Below are 12,622 nucleotides of genomic sequence, written 5' to 3' on the forward strand. Positions count from 1 at the left end.
TGGGGGGAGAAGTCTGTTTTGTTATATTTTCACATTGGCGAATCATTCTTTTGTGAGTCAGTAAATCTTTTTAAAGTCTTTGTCTAAATAAATATCATTAATTTTTAAAAAATTCATGATTTGAAATACTTAAATGGTGGGTGGAATTCAAACTCTTAAAGAGGGCTGTAATAAAAATATAAATATAATTACTTTAAATTTAAAAGTAAGCTAAATCATGGCCTATTACTTTAGAAAGGCCAAGGTCATCTGTGGGGCACCATGTTCAGTGTCTTATTTTCTTCTTGTGTATCTTAGGTAATAAGAAATAAAAGATGAGTATTTTATTCTACGCATGTTAAACTTTTGTTTTTGTTTTTAACTCAGCTATATTGCTAACTTTAGTATGTGGAATTGTTAGTGCCAGAAATAAAAAAGCTTTTCCAGAAGATTTGGCCCAGCAAAATCTAATTATATCAAACACAGAAGCACCTGGAGATGATAAGGTGGTAAGTGATTTTTTAAAAAAACAGATATTTATCTCTGAGTATTTTCCATAATTTCTTTAACTCATCCATAGGAAGTTACTACAAAATTTAGAAGTTAATTTATATTCTTAATTTGATCAGATTTTGTAGGCATAAATATTTTATCTGCCAATATTCAAAGACTTATGTAGCGGCTTTTATTAAACATCTTACACCAGATATATTGTTTTAGTTATCTTTTTTCCATCCTCTCATGTTATGATTTACTACTACTGCTTTGATGTTGTGAATTTACTATAAGAGCAATCTTTTTTGACTGCTCTCCACAACATGTATTTTCAGAAATTATTTGTTTATCTCACTCTTTGACCATTTATAATTGGAAAAACTTGCTGAGAACTCTCAAGATAAACTAAGAAAATATAAAAAAGATATATGTGTTTTAAAAAATGTATGTGTGTGTGGGACAGGTTTAGATTGGAAGATAACTGCCATTATTTTTTCTTACATATTTCTGTGGTGCTTGGGCCTATGCTTCTCTTTGGGGGGAAATATATGAAAGAGTTCTTATAAGGCATATTCTCACCTCAAAAAGATTTCACATTATGAAAAATTGAATCTACTCTTGTGGGAAAACTAAATAGGAACATGACAGTAAATAGCACCAATTTGTTAGGGTACAGGTGGAGTTCAAAGATATAGATGCTGCAAAATATATTCATGATGTCTGGATCAAACGGAATTGCCTGGTGGAAGATTCACAGATTAGTCTGTAACTTAAATAATAGGAAGGGTTTGCAAGTGAAGATATGAACAACAGCTTAATGAATGTAAAAAGGAGATGGCCAAATTTAAGGATTATTCAACAAATAGTACATAAATTGATTGAAAATGGAAGAAATGATGTTCTGGAATAGAGATTTGACACTTGAATTAGGTTCTGGAGGAAGAGGATATAATAAAAAAGCAGTGGGAGAGGAGACTTTTATATGCCACACTAAAGGGTTTCAGATTTATTCTCTTGATAAGCGAGAGCTAGTCATGGCTTTTCTGCTTGAAAGTGGCATAATGTAAGTAGTGTTATGCCGAACTTGTATGCTGACCAATAAGATTAGGAAGACATAGGACTGGGGAGGATAAATTTTTGGGATCTTTTGGTAGTTTCAGCATGAGCTAGATAACTCTTCTAGAATAATGATTATGGGAAAATCAAAATATGGATGAATAAGAAATATTTTAAATGTATAAATGAGATTGTTGACCACCAACCATGTTGCAGTGGTAAAGAATCTGCCTGCCAAAGCAGGAGATGCAGGAGACGTGGGTTTGATCCCTGGGTCAGGAAGATCCCTAGAAGAGGAAATAGTAATCCAATCCAGTATTCTTGCCTGGAAAATCCTATGGACAGAGGAGCCTGGCAGGCCTGAGTCGATGGGGTTGCAGTCATTTAGTCGTGTCCGACTCTTGTAACCCCATGGACTACAGTCCTTGGAATTTTCCAAGTCAGGATATTGGAATGGGTAGCCTTTCCCTTCTCCAGGGGATCTTCCCAACTCAGGGATTGAACCCAGGTCTCCCCCATTGCAGGCAGATTCTTCACCAGCTGAGCCACCAAGGAAGCCCAAGAATACTGGAGTGGGTAGGCTATCTCTTCTCCAGGGGATCTTCCCAACCCAGGAATTGAACTGGGGTCTCCTGCATTGCAGGCAGATTCTTTACCAGCTGAGCTACCAGGGAAGCCCAGAGAGTATGAGTCAAGGACTGGGGACTAAATCTATTTTATGAATGGAGAAATAATTACAGGGTTCCTCATGCAGGCATGTCAAACATAGATGAGCTGTGATTTTGTCTGATGGTAGGAAGGAAGTGAAAGGAAAACAGTTGATAAGAAATATCTATATTCACCTTGAGATGTAGAAAAGGCCTGATATAAAATCACTGTCCCTGGCTTATAGCTTCTGTCACATCGACTCTACTTTTTATTTTGTTATTTAAAAGTAAACAATCTTGAGTGCTCAGTCATATCCGACTCTGTCACCCCATCAACTCTAGCTTGCCATGCTCATCTGTCCATGGGATTTTCCAGGCAAGAATACTGGAGTGGGCTGCCATTTTCTCCTCTAGGGATCTCCCTAACTCAGGGATCAAACCCACGTCTCCTGCATCTCCTGCATTGGCAGACAGATTCTTTTACCATTACACCATGGTTGGTGGTCAACAATCTTATTTATACATTTAAAATATTTCTTATCCCTATTTTACTCGTAGTAACTTCTTATTTTATGTCTAGGAATGGAATGACTGAGTTGTACTCACTGTTTTTTCTTTGCCATTTGACACTGGAGTTGGTGACGCTGATCAGCTGCTTCACTATAACATACTCACACCTATTTACCTGTTCTCTGTTACTAGCGCTTCTCAAGTGCAGTGAAGTCGCTCAGTCGTGTCCGACTCTTTGTGACCCCATGGACTACATGTAGCCTACCAGGCTCCTCTGTCCATGGGATTTTCCAGGCAATAGCACTGGAGTGGATTGCCATTTCCTTCTCCAGGGGATCTTCCCGACCCAGGGATTGAACCCGGGTCTCCCGCTTTGTAGACAGACGCTTAACCAAAAGGACTTGAAATTATTAATTTTATACCAGTTTGTAATTATAGGCATATTTTTACAAAATGCAACAATATTTCACAGTTTATATGTAAACTTATTTTAATGCAGTGAGTAAAGTTGGTAAATTTAGATCCATGTTTAAGTCAAAGGCATTCACATGGGGTTACGAGTTGGGTAAAATATCAAAACTGAAAAAGTAAATCTGAAAATCCTTGATGTGGAGAAGGAGTTGCTAATGCCCCGTGAAAATAAACTTGAGGGAGGTCCTGGAAGGTGGGTAGGAAGGAACCAAGATGAGAGAGAATGTGAAACGGCTCTGTGGGTTCAGGTTTGATTTTAGTTTATTTCCAATTTCCCCTTCATTAGCTTCAAAATATGATCTCTGAACATGTACTTATAATGACTAAATCATGCCATCAAGAGGATTTGATAATAAGGATTTTTTTTTTTTGGTAATAGAATTTTACTGAAGCAACAACCTAAGCGAAAAATGTAGAGTAGCAGTGCCACCAAATGGCTACTTTTCAGTTCTCTTTCCTTGTAGTTTTTTCCTAAGGCAGTGAAATAGTATATATGACTTTTATGGATATATTTCAGATTCAGTGAATCATCTTGAAAACTTTTGATAGCGACTCTGCCTATTAAATATAAAAAATAAATTGGTAAGAAGATGACATAACGGTACCTATTTATACTGGGGGTGTTGTCATGAAAGTGAAGCTTTACAGTTTGAACTGGTGCACCAAGGTTATGATTTGCTATAACTCACATTCTCCCCAGTGACCTGGAGGGTTGACGTGCAGTTCCACAATTAAGTTACTGTTTAATCAAATCTTTTCCATTTTCAAACATTGTCTTGACTCTGACTTCCCCTAGATCCCTCCGTATTTCTTTTTCTTTGAAACTGATTTTTTTGAGAGAAAGATTTTTACTCAATTTCTCCAAGATGATAGTCCTGTTCACCCAGCACTCTGTGGAAATTTTCCTGACAAGGATCACCACTGGCCACTTTTTTACTTGACTCATGGGTGCTTACTTTTTTTGAGCCAGTTCTTACCCTACTTGGATTGTTTCTGAACCATTGACCTTACCCTAATCCTCTCTTAGCTTCAGAGTCATGCTTTTTTGGTTATATATTATCTCCGTGGCTATTCCAGAAATTGAATCAATTCTGTCACAATTCTGAATCAATTCTGAAAAATCAATTCTGTCACAGCTCTAATTCCTTTATCCACCCTTTAAAACATGATTTTTCCTGTTGTTCGATTCTTAGCTTGTTTTCTTTCAGTCTGCAGTTTTCTCTGGATGAGATCATTTACTCCCATGGTTTCAGCTCCCGCGACATGGAAATGACTCCCAGAATTATACTTTAGCTCAGGTCTCTCACCTGAGGTCCAGACCACATTCTCATATACTCATCTTGGATAACCACAGGTTTCTCAAGTTTACCATGTCCAAAACTGACTTGCTCACCCTCCTCTCACCCACAAGTGCATCCTTCATTTCTGTGAATTATGCCGTCTATCTAGTTGCACAAGCAGGACACATAGGAATAACTCCCGACCCTTCCCTGTGCTGCCTCATCCATCTAACCAACAGTAAGCTCTCTATGAAGTCCATCCTCTTCTTTTAATCGTCACTGTTTCTACTTTGGTTTAGATCCTTGTCATTTTTCATCTAGAATTATTCGTGACTTCTCTGATATCCATGACATTAAACTTGTCTCCTTTGTATTGTCTTTCACATTGTTGTCTAATATTATTTAGAGAAAATATGTCACCTGGGACTTCCAAGTGGTCTAGTGGCTCCACACTTCCAATGCAGGGAGTCCAGGTTAGATCCCTGGTTAGGTAATTAGATCCTGCATGCTACAAGGAGTTCACATGTGGCAACTAAAGTTCCTGCATGCCAAAACAAAGATTCCTCTTGCTGCAGCTAAGACCTAGTCCTGCAAAAACAAAAACAAAAAAGTCCCCTGCCTGTTGTTAAAACCCCATTTTGAGTCCCCATAGTCTTCAAGTTCTGACAAAATGTGGTCCACTGGGGAAGGGAATGGTAAAACACTTGAGTATTCTCGCCTCGAGAACCTCATGAACAGTATGAAAAGGCAAAAAGATAGGACACTGAAAGAGGAACTCCCCATGTTGGTAGACACCCAATATGCTACTAGAGATCAGTGGAGAACTAACTCCAGAAAGAATGAAGAAACAGGGCCAAAGCAAAAACATCCCGTTGTGGATGTGACTGGTGATGGAAGTAAAGTCCAATGCTGTAAAGAGCAATATTGCATAGGAACCTGGAATGTTAGGTCCAAGAATCAAGGCAAATTGGAAGTGGTCAAACAGGAGATGGCAATAGTGAACATCAGAATTTTAGGAATCAGTGAACTAAAATGGACTGGAATGGGTGAATTTACTTCAGATGACCATTATATCTACTACTGTTGGCAAGAATCCCTTAAAAGAAATGGAGTAGCCACCATAGTCAACAAAAGAGTCCGAAATGCAGTACTTGGATGCAGTCTCAAAAACAACAGAATGATCTCTGTTCATTTCCAAGGCAAACCATTCAATATCACGGTAATCGAAGTCTCTGCCCCGACCAATAATGCTGAAGAAGCTGAAGTTGAATGGTTCTATGAGGACCTACAAGACCTTCTAGAACTAACACCCAAAAAAGATGTCCTTCCCATTACAGGGGACTGGAATGCAAAAATAGGAAGTCAAGAAGCACCTAGCTGCTGCTGCTGCTAAGTTGCTTCAGTCGTGTCTGACTCTGTGCGATCCCATAGACAGCAGCTCACCAGGCTCCCTCGTCCCTGGGATTCTCCAGGCAAGAACACTGGAGTGGGTTGCCATTTCCTTCTCCAATGCATGAAAGTGAAGAGTGAAAGTGAAATCTCTCAGTCGTGTCCGACTCTTAGCAGCCCCATGACTGCAGCCCACCAGGCTCCTCCGTCCATGAGATTCTCCAGGCAAGAGTACTGGAGTCGGTTGACATTGCCTTCTCCGAAACACTTGGAGTAATGGGCAAATTTGGCTTTGAAGTCCAGAATGAAACAGGGCAAAGGCTAACAGAGTTTTGCCAAGAGAATGCACTGTTCATAGCAAACACCCTTTTCCAACAACACAAGAGAAAACTCTACACATGAGCATCACCAGATGGTCAATACCGAAATCAGACTGATTATAGTCTTTGCAGCCAAAGATGGAGAAGCTCTATACAGTTGGCAAAAACAAGACTGGGAGCTGACTGTGGCTCAGATCATAAACTCCTTATTGCCAAATTCAGACTTAAATTGAAGAAGGTAGAGAAAACCACTAGACCATTCAGGTATGACCTAAATCAAATCCCTTACAACTATACAGTGGAAGTGACAAATAAATTCAAGGGACTAGATCTGATAGACAGACTGCCTGAAGAACTATGGATGGAGGTTCATGACACTGTACAGGAGGCAGTGATCAAGACCATCTCCAAGAAAAAGAAATGCAAAAAGACAAAATGGTTGTCTGAGGAAGCTTTACAAACAGCTATGAAGAGATGCAAAAGGCTAAGGAGAAAAGGAAAAATATATCCATTTGAATGCAGAGTTCCAAAGAATAGCAAGGAGAGATAAGAAAGCCTTCCTCAGTGATCAATGCAAAGAAATAGAGGAAAACAATAGAATGGGAAAGATTAGAGATCTCTTCAAGAAAATTAGAGATATCAAGGGAACACTTTATTAAAGATGGGCACAATAAAAAACAGAAATGGTATGGACCTAACAGAAGCAGGAGATATTAAGAAGAGGTGGCAAGAATACATGGGAGAACTGTACAAAAAATATCTTCACAACCCAGATAACCACGATGGTGTGATTACTCACCAAGAGCTGAACATCCTGGAAAGAAAAGTCAAGTGGGCCTTAGGAAGCATCACTACAAACAAAACTAGTGGAGGTGATGGAGTTCTAATTGAGCTATTTCAAACCTAAAAGATGATGCTGTGAAAGTGCTGCACTCAATATGTCAGCAAATTTGGAAAACTCAGCAGTGGCCACAGGACTGGAAAAGGTCAGTTTTCATTCCAATCCCAAAAAAAAGCAATGCCAAAGAATGTTCAAACTACTGCACAATTGCATTCATCTCTAGCAAAGTAATGCTCAAAATTCTCCAAGCCAGGCTTCAATAGTACACAAACTGTGAACTTCCAGATGTTCAAGCTGGATTTAGAAAAGGCAGAAGAACCAGAGATCAAATTGCAAACGTTCATTGGATCATTGAAAAAGCAAAAGAGTTCCAGAAAAACATCTACTTCTCCTTTATTGACTATGCCAAAGCCTTTGACTGTGTGGATCACAACAAACTGCAAAATTCTGAGAGAGATGGGAATACCAGACCACCTGACCTGCCTTCTGAGAAATCTGTATGCAGGTCAGGAAGCAACAGTTAGAACTGGACATGAACAAGACTGGTTCCAAGTAGGAAGAGGAGTACATCAAGGCTGTATATTGTCACCCTGCTTATTTAACTTATATGAAGAGTACATCATGAGAAATGCTGGACTGAATCAAGCCCAAGCTGAAATCAAGATCTCTCGGAGAAATATCAATAACCTCACATAAGCAGATGACACCACCCTTATGGCAGAAAGCAAAGAAGAACTAAAGAGCCTCTTGATGAAAGTGAAAGAGGAGAGTGAAAAAGTTGGCTTAAAACTCAACATTTAGAAAACTAAGATCATGGCATCTGGTTCCATCACTTTATGGCAAATAGATGGGGAAACATTGGAAACACTGACAGACTATTATTTTGGGCTCCAAAATCACTGCAGATGGTGACTGCAGCCATGAAATTAACAGACACTTGCTCTTTGGCAGAAAAGTTGTGACCAACCTAGAAAGCTTATTAAAAAGCAGAGACATTACTTTGCCAACAAAGGTCTGTCTAGTCAAAGCTGTGGTTTTTCCAGTAGTCATGTATGGATGTGAGTGTTGAACTATAAGGAAAGTTGAGCGTCAAAGAATTGATGCTTTTGAAGTGTGGTGTTGGAGAAGACTCTTGAGAGTCCTTGGACTGCAAGGAGATCCAACCAGTCCATCCTAAAAGAAATCACTCCTGAATATTCATTGTAAGAACTGATGTTGAAGCTGAAACCAGTACTTTGGCCACCTGATGAGAAGAGCTGACTCATTTGAAAAGATCCTGATACTGGGAAAGATTGAGGGCAGGAGGAGAAGGGGACGACAGAGGATGAGATCATTGGATGGCATCACTGACTCAATGGACATGAGTTTGAGTAAACTCCGGGAGTTGGTGATGGACAGGGAGGCCTGGTGTGCTGCGGTCCATGGGGTCACAAAGAGTCGGACACGACCGAGCAACTGAACTGAACTGAACTGAACTGATAGTCTTCAAGATTTTCTAAAAAATTTTAGCATAGCCTTTTATGACCTCTCTACCTTCTCTCTGTCTCTGAACCATCTATGGTAGCCATTCTCAACAGGCTGTAATTGAGAATCCTTGAGGAACTCTGTGTTTGCATCTAGATCTTCTTGCAGATAATGTATTCTTCTCCCATTTCAAGTAGGAGTCCCTCAGCTTGGAGTTTCCTCAGTATGTCCCACTTAGTTTCTCTGAGTTTGAATTTTCATACTCTTCCTCTGTGTTCCTCTAGCATTCTGCATTCACGTATGTGGTGGTGTAGTCGCTAAATCATATCTGACTCTTGCGACCCCATGGACTGTAGCCCACCAGGCTCCTCTGTCCATGGGATTTCCCAAGCAGGAATACTGTAGTGGGTTGCCATTTCCTTCTCCAAGAAATATTCTCAGCCGAGGGATTGAACCTGCGTCCCCTGCATTGTAGGTGGTCTCTTGATTGCACGCAGATTCTTTACCAACTGAACCACCAGGGAAGCCCTCTGATGTGTTCACCTATACATCATGGTAATCATATTCCTAGAGTAATTGTCTGTTTTTCTGCCTCATTGGAGTAAGAGCTCACTGGGGCCACTGAGGGACCATGTCTCTATTTTTGCATCCTAGACTGGGCACACAATTGAAAATGATGAATGTCTGTTGAATGAATGAATGAATAAAAAATTTAAGAGTAAACGAGCTCTCTCCTTTGCCTCCTTGTGACTTTACTTTGAATCCATTTCCAACCGATATGAATTGTCTTCTTTTATTTTATTTCAGTGTTCTGCCAATGGGTTTATGACCCAGACAGTCAACAACGCTAACCAGGGCTTTTGTGGTACTATGGGATCTGGAGTCAAAAATAATGGAGGGCAGGAAACCATTGAAATGGTGAAAGGAGGACACCAGACCTTGGAGTCGTGCCGCGGGGCCGGGCATCATCACACCCTGGACTCCTGCAGAGGAGGCGCTGTTGAGGTGGAGAACTCCAGATACACTTACTCCGAGTGGCAAAATTTCACTCAACCCCGTCTTGGTGAAGTGAGTTTCCCTGAGCATGCTGTCTCTACAATTTAAATGTCCCAGTGGAGAACTTTAGGAAATTGAGATTAACATCTATTTTCAGAAACTTCTTTTTCATATTCTCCAAAGTATCCTTTCTCTCTCACTCTCTGGCTATTTTTGCCCCTGCTCTTTGATTTTGTTTCATTACTTAAGTTAAAAGATTTTATTTCATCTGTCACGTTTTTCTTAATTTCTAAAATCTCATGAAAATTGAAGGAGTCTACTCTTCCTCACTAAAGTTACATTTCATTTTTAGGTGTGTGTTTATCTCACAAACTCTTCTCATATAGAAAAATAGAGGGGGAAATCTTATTCTTCACAATTACAAAAATCCCCAAGTCAAATCTGCATCTCTCTGTGAAAGCAAGGCATCTGTACAGAATTCTAGAATGAAAATGAAATAATATGATCTGTCTGAACTTTTTTTTTTTTTCATGTAAAAGCACCATGCAAATTAGCCAGGATCTTCTGTCCATGGGATTCCCCAGGCAAGAATATTGGAGTGGGTTGCCATTCCCTTCCCCAGGGTATCTTCCCGACTCAGGGATCGAACCCTGGTCTCCTACATTGCAGGCAGATTCTTTACCATCTGAGCTACCAGAGAAGCCCATGATGAGCTATGCACCATGCAAACGTATCGTGGTCGCTAATCAGAGGAAAGCAAGGATGTAAAAGATGTGAAGTTCAATAGGGATTTTCAGTCATGGCAGCACCTCAGAATTCACTGGGGAGCTTTTAAACAGTGCTAATGCTATGCTTCACCTTGAATGATTCTGATTTAGTTGGTTTGGCTTTTCTTTCTTTTTTATTTTTACTCTCCTCTATGATTCAAATGTGCAACCTGAGTAGAGAGCCGCTGGATTAAGTATTCTTTCTGGTACTGAGTTAATCTCGTTTCTGTTTCTAGACAGCCAGTAACCATATGAGATCAGGTTGACTGAGGAGGAGCAAAGCTTAAGAAGCACTCTTAGGGATGTTCTCCAATGTATATGTCTAGTAATGGGATGTGATGCTAAAATGGTCGTAAAGAGAGACACTTGCTAACATAAGCCAAGGAAGTATCTGCTGGGTTTGAGAAGGGATAGGTACACCGGTGAGAAAGGGAGGGAGTTCATGAGTCTGACAAGGTCACAGACAGGCCAGTGACAGCCAGCCAGGGTAAATAAGGCTGATCACTTGGCCCAGTTTTTACAGTGTTGCTAAGTCTCTTCAGTTGTGTCCGACTCTGTATGACCCCATAGATGGCAGCCCACCAGGCTCCCCCGTCCCTGGGATTCTCCAGGCAAGAACACTGGAGTGGGTTGCCATTTATCTTGATTATCTTTAAATTTCACTGAAAATTTGTGCATCTTTCTATCTTGCTGTGTTTTGGCTGTCTTGGAAACTTGATTCTGAAGACAATGTGGTAATCCTTACCCACATTATTTTTGCAAATAGTAGCAATTTTCGTTGATGTTGATTGAACATTTACTATGTGCTGGCTGTTTAATAAGAGTGTTTTTCATGCATTATTATTTTGTCATTTAATTATGATCCAGTGAGATAGTCACTGTCTATATTCTTATTTTAGAAATCAGGAAACTGAGGCTTAAAGATGTTCAGTAACTTGCTCAAATTCATATAGCTAGTTGACAAACTAAGCTATGACTCCAGATCAGGACTGTTTACAAGCTCAAATTCCAAATAACTATGCATATTATCACCATTTTGTGGTGATATAAAATTTAGGGATAAGAATTTAATCTTATATTTTAAGATTTAAAATTTACTAAATTAAACCTTAATTTAATAATAATTTAATTGTACTTAATAATTAAATAAAATATTAATTAATATCTTAAACATTACATTAGTAATTTAAATATACTTAAATATAATGTATATTCATTTTTTTTATTTGTATGGGTTACTAGAAATGTAAAATGTACTGACTTTATAGTATGGCTGTGACATAGACCAACCATGTGCATTTTTTGTATGTAGGAATCCATTAGAGGACACACTGGTTAAAAATTAAACATAAAAGGTAAATAAAAATAAATTTTATGTTTATTGGTTTCAGTGTGTTTAAAACAACAATACAATCCCTTTTTTTGTTTCTTTTACAGAAATTGCATCTGTGTAATCAGGATGAAGAGCACATGCCATCACAAGATTATGTCCTTACGTACAACTATGAAGGAAGAGGGTCTCCAGCCGGTTCTGTGGGTTGCTGCAGTGAAAAGCAGGAAGAAGACCGCCTTGACTTTTTAAATAATTTGGAAGCCAAATTTACTGCCTTAGCAGAAACATGCACAAAGAGATAATGTTACAGTGCTACAATTAGATATGTCTTTGTCAGACTTCATCTTTCTAAAAGAGATATTGTAACATTCAATTTATTTCTATATATCTAGCAATATATAGATATGAATATGTATGAATTTTTGTCTAAATTTTTAAAATTATGCTATCTACTGATTTATACTTTCAAGCAATTTGCTACTGATTTTTTTAGGAAGTTAAAAATGTTAGAACAGTTTGTCCCTCTTTTATTACTGAGTAAATAGTCAACCAGGAAATCTCATGCTATAGCATTGGATTTAAGGTCTATAACGGACCATCTCTCATTTACAAATATGTTTTCAGTAAATGCATTGGCTGAATATTAGTCCAACAATAGAAACTTGTACTTGATTGAATATAGTAGAACAGCTTTCTGGACTAGAAATTCCATTTTTTCTCCACAGACCTTTCCCTGAGATTCAGGACTACTCTTGGTAACTTGTCAATAATGAAAATTATACTGAGAAAAAGTTGCTTTTCTCCTCTTGAGAATTGTACTTTCATATTTTCATTTGCATGTTTAGCACGTGTGGCTCTTTATTTTTCTACTGACAGTAGTCATTTGCAATTAGAATATCTTATTTTTAGATGGACTGTGATTATGCCATAGAGTCAATCTGAAGAAACAGACTCCCTTTGTAGTTATGGTAGTAATGAGTATTAACATGCATTTCTATTTACTACTATTTTCAAATAAAATACATTGTTCATTATTAAAGCAGGTAAATACTACACAGTGCTAGAAAGAATCAA

The 12,622-nt window shown here is 38.7% G+C and overlaps 1 protein-coding gene across 1 annotated transcript in view; it reads left to right on the plus strand.

Annotated features, from left to right (window-relative positions):
* Positions 1–11,850, plus strand: part of DSC3 (desmocollin 3) — a 52,014-nt gene extending 40,164 nt beyond the window's left edge. Inside the window, exons 14-16 of the mRNA XM_052660472.1 lie at positions 367–488; positions 9,260–9,520; positions 11,653–11,850. Of these exons, the coding sequence (XP_052516432.1) occupies positions 367–488; positions 9,260–9,520; positions 11,653–11,850 (581 nt within the window). The remainder of the gene's footprint in view (positions 1–366; positions 489–9,259; positions 9,521–11,652) is intronic.
* The last annotated feature ends 772 nt before the right edge of the window (positions 11,851–12,622 follow it).

Source organism: Budorcas taxicolor, chromosome 22, assembly GCF_023091745.1.
Source record: "Budorcas taxicolor isolate Tak-1 chromosome 22, Takin1.1, whole genome shotgun sequence".
NCBI lineage: Eukaryota > Metazoa > Chordata > Mammalia > Artiodactyla > Bovidae > Budorcas > Budorcas taxicolor.